We start from the raw sequence: 6,000 nt of genomic DNA, 5'->3' as shown, positions 1-6,000 counted from the left end.
AAAAGCCGTGACGTTGTCACACTCAAAACAGTTGCCCCTCCTATAGTCAATGTATTACTATTTCTCGTGACTTTAACATTCTGCCTCGCGGAGTATCCCTCGGTTCACCACAAATCAACGGGCAAAAAAACACATAGGGGCTTATTTACAAGCCCCTTGCGCCGGATGTGCGTCACTTGTTCCCCACGTTAAACACACGAGCGGCGCATGCGGCTTGTAAATAAGCCCATAGTCTTTCAGCAGCAAACCTCCCCGCTTGCTGTTACCAAACCGCGCTTGACCTGCACGTGTACTCAAGGGATACATTTTTTTATACAAATGCATGGCCTTTCGTGGATAATGCATGGCGAGGTTCACACCATGAGCAACAACATATGATTCAAATTGAACTAATCTCCCTTCAGCCAAAATTAGATGCTGAAAAAACAATGCGCGCTTCGGTAATTTTGCCCCTACTGTATAGCTCGCAGGGGGTTGTGTTTACACTAGGGGTCCTTCAGCTCTCCTCACAGCAGTTTGGACCCATCCCCCACCCTGCAGGGCGCAGAGGTGCCGATAAGGGAACAATGGGAGCCGGGCCAGGCAGACTGACTGCCTGACAGACTGAGTGCCGGCCAGACAACAATGTGGGCCCGTCGTAAAACAGCCCAAACAAGCACTCGATGTCAGATAAAAGGCCGTCCGTGTGATTTTGTTGACTTCAGCAAGGGACACGGGTTTGTGGCGCATTGTGTGCAGCTGTTACCAGCGCAGGTACAATACCGCGCGCTTTGGTATACATTGTTCAGTACAAATGTATCTCGTATGCCCATTAAATACAAATTAAGCATACAATGATGGCATAATGTGCGCCAGTTCAACTGTAGAAGAAAGGCGAGGTAACAATGCTTGGATGCGAAGCGTGTGCTGTGAGGTAAAAAGAGGCCTGATTATGTGGAGATCACAAACATGGCGCTGATTTACACCCAAACATTTGTACTCCGCACCTACAGCCTTTCACCCATGAATGAAAGCGCAGCCAGACACATGGATGGGGCGTGTGTCCAAAACCAAGATGCTTCCTGGATCCCAGGAGATGGCTGGTGGGGGGAGGGGGATACATCGCCCAATACTTGCATTTCAGCCAACTTACACTTGCACCAGAGTGACCAGATTTCGAAAACCAACAACTGGGACATTTTGCAAACATAGAAGTAGGACAACAATTTGCATCGAGTGAGGGAATTAGTGGCACCACTCACCAACATGGAAAACACATAGAATGGGGCACTGAGAAGAATTCAATGCAACGTTTACACATCAGTGTAAAGTGAATTCCTTTCTGCTGGAGGCCGGTAATCCTGCTCTCGAACTCATGCGAACTTGTCTCAGTCAGTGTTCAGCGAAACCTAACCCAACCCAGGACAAAGGCTAAATTAAGTGAACTTTGCATTATACATGACAAATCCGGGACGCCTGATCACCCACCTTGCATATAGCTAGAAAAGCAACCTACAGGTCCAAGAATCCAAAGTGCGGTTAGTAAAAAGCCAGGGTTGGATGAAAGTGAACCTCCAATGGGCCCACTTGATAGTCATTCACTCTTCTGTGTGCCGCCACGTCAGTGGTGGAAAGGCATGCCTTTATTCCCATGTTACTCCGCTCCCGCTGTACAAGACAGCCATAGTACAACAGCACCTTCTTCCCTCTTCCAGTACCTCAGGCCTTTTCTACAGTATTCGCAGGACAAAGCTGCACCTTCTCTTCTGACCTCACCACTAGTGACCCGAAGGTAAGCAATGTAACGGTTTATATTCTACTGTGAACTAATGAAGCCGATCCCGGGTAAATGCATTACTGACATTTAATTGGCACAATACTGCCAGGAAACATGCTATTTTTCTTTTGGACTGCCCGTTTCTGATGGCAATTAGAGCCTCGTTTTAGAAGCTGTCTCAAATGCAGCACACTTTCCTCCAGATGTATCATACATCTTGCAATTGCAAACCACGCTATTTGCAAAAAAATAGGATTTGCATCCGTAATATAGCTTTTTGGGTTGTGTCAAACTCATTTTGAGCGTAGGGAAACCATTTTAGACTCGCAAAATGGGTTTAGTGATCCATACAGAACAGCAGTTAGGAGGGGGTGTCAAAGGGGTGTACCGTCCTAATTGTGGCTTGGTAGGATATGTATCGAAGATTTGCAACTGAGGTTTGTAACTCATTCTCAAACAGGAAGGTGTCTCCATGGAATACTTTCCCCTTTGTGAATGCTGTTGGCATCATTGCCAGGAGGCGAAGCAGGCAGCGGTCCAGTACACCACTGGCTGATCGCCTTATCCCATCCTCCATTGTTTTTCTAAACTGCATACTTTTTGTGTTTTTTAAAGCTTATAGTACTACCAGTACAGTTAAGGAAAATGGGCTGCTTTAAAAAAAAAAAACAGTTTCTTGCTTGAAAATACAAACACAGGGGTGGTGGTCTGCTGGTTATCTAGGCCACCATCCCTGTGTTTGTATCCATACACAGAGGTCACAAATAGCGCCTGCCAAATTCATACTGTGTAGGGAGGTCATTCTAGGACCCCTAGTGACCTGAGAGTTTGCGTAATATTAGCGTATTGGCTCCATTGCATCATTAAAGATTAAAGTTGACGCAGCATTTGCACCCACGTTTTGTGACTAGCCTTTGAGGGCAGTGAGGTCCATATTTCTGTAAAGGAACTGAATGTTGAGTTCTCAGTAGATCCTAGCAGCACAATTTGTTTGAAGCCCCTTGGAAACACAGCCAGTCAGGCCACCTCACAGACATTTAAAGGCTGAGCTGAGTCCCCAGATGCCCACTTAGGGTTGCAGGGGCCTGCCCAAGGAAGCATAATGTGCTCCAGATCCTTCTTCAATGGTATGTTGGGTGTGCTGAACATCAAGGACAAACCTGTGACTTACTCCGCACTTTGTGGCGACTTAGCTACGTTTTTCAAGAACCAAATACAGAGGGTAGATGATATATTTTTTATAATTTAAGGAGTAGAGTTTAGATACCTGCAACCATACCTTTTCCCAATGAGAAAAGAACAGTAAATGTGAAGGAATCTCATGAAATGCTAATTAATTAGAACATGCAATGTTCCAAGATATATTAAGACTAAAAATACATTTTGTCTAAATCTCTTATGTGACAGTCAGATCTCTGTGGGACATATCTGATACTTATTTACTACAAAGATAAGAGTCTTCCTGATCTTGATCCATGACCTATTTGTGGCACACAGCAGTGCTACAGTCGAGGATTGCTAAGAAGAACAGCCTGGAGGAAAGAGAAGACAACACTTTTTTTTACTTCCCCTGGACACAGTTATGCACAGATTAAATGAAGAAGCAGAAATGTGCTACTGGTTTCTGAAATAACTTCACCTGATCGATGGATGGGAGAACACCATTCTCCTCATGAGCCAGGAAATCACTGAACTTGCTCAGAAGAACTGTGTCAAGCAGTGCACTGACTTCCTGGAGGTTACAGTATATCACACACGCACTAGAGGGCAGTCTATCAGTGTTAGTGTAACCGAGCATGCACATGACCGTCAGATCTATAAAAAGAATTGACAAAGCCAATAGGTCTTAGCTATGTTAGCTCTTGGCTTTGCCAATGTTCTTAGCCATGTTGCACAGCAATGTGGCTGCTGTGCAGGATGGCTGAAAGTTAAAAAAAAGCAGTATGCGCAATCAACGCTGATCGAGTCATAGTGCTTTTGTTGAAAATGCTAGTAAGAGGGTGAGACGGGAGGCTTCTTGGAGGGAAGAGGTTGTGCAACATGGAGGATATAGATGCCTTTGGCCCCGCCCTCCTGCCGCCAATACAAAAAAACTGCTGTGCAGTATCGCAAAAAATATTGACAAAGCCAATAGGTTGCATAGGTGAGACCTGTTGGCTGTGAGATTTTTTTTCCTGCGGGACAAGACGGTGCGAGAGGGAAAGCAGCAATGTGGGAACAGGCAAGCAGGAATCAGGGACAGGGTGGGAGGGGCAAGCAATATTGTGGGATGGGGCAGAATGGTTGGAGGGCGCAAGCAACAAAGCAGGATGGGACGGGAGGGTGAGAAGAGGCAGGGCAAGGGACAATGCGGTTTGGAGCGAGATGGTCATAGGGAGCGGGCAACAATGCTGAATGGAGCAAGCAACACCCCGTTGTTATGTTATGTTATGGGGGATTTGTAAAGCGCACGGCTACTCCGGAGAGTGTCCCGGCGCTAAGAAGATACCCCTTGAGAAAAGAGACCCTGGAAACTTCCAGTCCTACACAGCATACATTACTGATGAAACAGCCAGGTCTTAAATTGGCATCTAAAACTAAGGAGCTCTGGTTCAAGTCTGAGGGAAAGAGGCAGTGAATTCCATAATCTACCCACAACCACCCGGTAGGAGCGTCCTCCCTTCCTAGTCCGAATATTTTTGGCACCTCTAACATATGTTGGGTCGATGATCTCAGTGTTCTGGCCGGGCAGTAGGGTGTAATTCTCTTTCTGAGATACTGGGCCTCACTATCGTGAAAAGCTTTAAAAGCCAACACCAGCTTCTTAAAATCAATTCTATTTTTCACTGATAACCAGTGTAAAGTTTTCAGATGAATTGCCAAATGGGTACTGGGTCCAACCATCAAGATAGCTCTAGCAGCCGCATTTTGCACAATCTGAAGGCGGCCTAATAAGTATTTCGGGATGCCCATATACAATACATTGGCATAATCCAGCCTTGAGGTAATCAAGGCTTGTACTACCGTCTGCCTATGAGACAGAGGCAGTAATGAGAGAAAGTTCCTCATCATTTTTAGGAGCCTAAAACACATACCAGTCACCGATTGAACCTGCGACTTCATAGAGAGATCCGAATCTAGTAAGACTCCAAGATTCTTCACAGTGGTGACAGGGCTCGGGGGGGGGGGGGGGGGGGGGGGGAGGTTGGTCCTGGGGCCACCAATTCCGCCATTCATCACCTAGTGTATGTCCAAACAAGATAATTTCAGTTTTGGCGGAATTGCAAGACAATTGGTTCTGTCGAAACCAGTCAAAGACATTAGTCAAACATTGATAGATTTCACTTTCATTTAGTGGCTCATCCTTTCCATATGTAAACAAAAGTTGGGAATCATCAACGTAGGTTATAATCTTGGCCCCAAATTTCTCCGCTAGCGGTGCCAGAGGAGTCATATAGATATTAAAAAGAGTTGGACTCAAAACTGAGCCCTGAGGCACTTCGACATTCAGTGAAGGAATATCAGCTGAAAACGGTGGGGACCAGACAGATTGCTGACGGTCATTCAAGAAGGAGGAGAACCAACTAAGAACCGTACCCCCGAAACCACATTCCCTAAGTCTCTGAAGGAGTCGATCGTGGGGCACAGTATCGAAAGCCGCCGAGAGGTCCAGCAGTATTAAAACTGCCTTACCTCCTCTATCAAGGGTGGCTTTGATACTTTCAGTGACTTCCAATAAAGCTGTTTCAGTGCTGTAGTTAGCTCTAAAACCCGATTGCATGGAATGAAGGGCATTAGTAGCCTCGATAAAGTTCGTAATTACCGCATTCACATTCTTCTCTAATGCCTTGGCAAAGAAAGGAAGCAGTGTTATGGGCCTATAGTTACTAACTACAGCTGGGTCAGCTGAAGGTTTCTTCAGGAGAGGGAGGATTTTACCCTGTTTCCACCTTGCTGGAACTTTACCATTAGCCAGGGAAAGATTCAGGACTTGGTTAACAGCTGGATTTTAAACCTCGGCGACAGAAGCTACTATTTTTGCAGGGCAAGGGTCCGTAGGCGATCCAGATTTTAACGCCTTCATGATGGTGAGTGAGGTATCCAAGGAGACAGGCAGAAACTCCAGAAGTGATTCTTCCGTAAAAAGGTCTTTAGAGTCTGGCACAGCGACCTGATTCATACAAGTGGATACATCAAATGTGCCTTGGATGGACTTGTTCTTATCAAAAAAGAACTTTGCAATCTGATTTGTCCATTCAAGAGTG

At 45.8% G+C, this 6,000-nt stretch overlaps 1 protein-coding gene across 4 annotated transcripts in view; it reads left to right on the top strand.

Annotated features, from left to right (window-relative positions):
• Window positions 1-1,343: 1,343 nt before the first annotated feature.
• The window catches only part of LOC146857603 (uncharacterized), a 426,280-nt gene continuing 421,623 nt past the window's right edge, over window positions 1,344-6,000 (top strand). For all 4 annotated transcript variants that reach the window (XR_014979926.1, XR_014979927.1, XM_085648162.1 and 1 more), the window contains exon 1: window positions 1,344-1,771. Coding sequence is in view for 2 of the 4 variants with exons in the window: in XM_085648162.1 (XP_085504288.1) it covers window positions 1,557-1,771 (215 nt within the window). In the remaining 2 variants the exon portion in view is untranslated. The remainder of the gene's footprint in view (window positions 1,772-6,000) is intronic.

Source organism: Triturus cristatus, chromosome 3_2 (genome assembly GCF_964204655.1).
Source record: "Triturus cristatus chromosome 3_2, aTriCri1.1, whole genome shotgun sequence".
NCBI classification, from domain to species: domain Eukaryota; kingdom Metazoa; phylum Chordata; class Amphibia; order Caudata; family Salamandridae; genus Triturus; species Triturus cristatus.
This window is presented reverse-complemented; position numbering and strand designations above follow the sequence as displayed.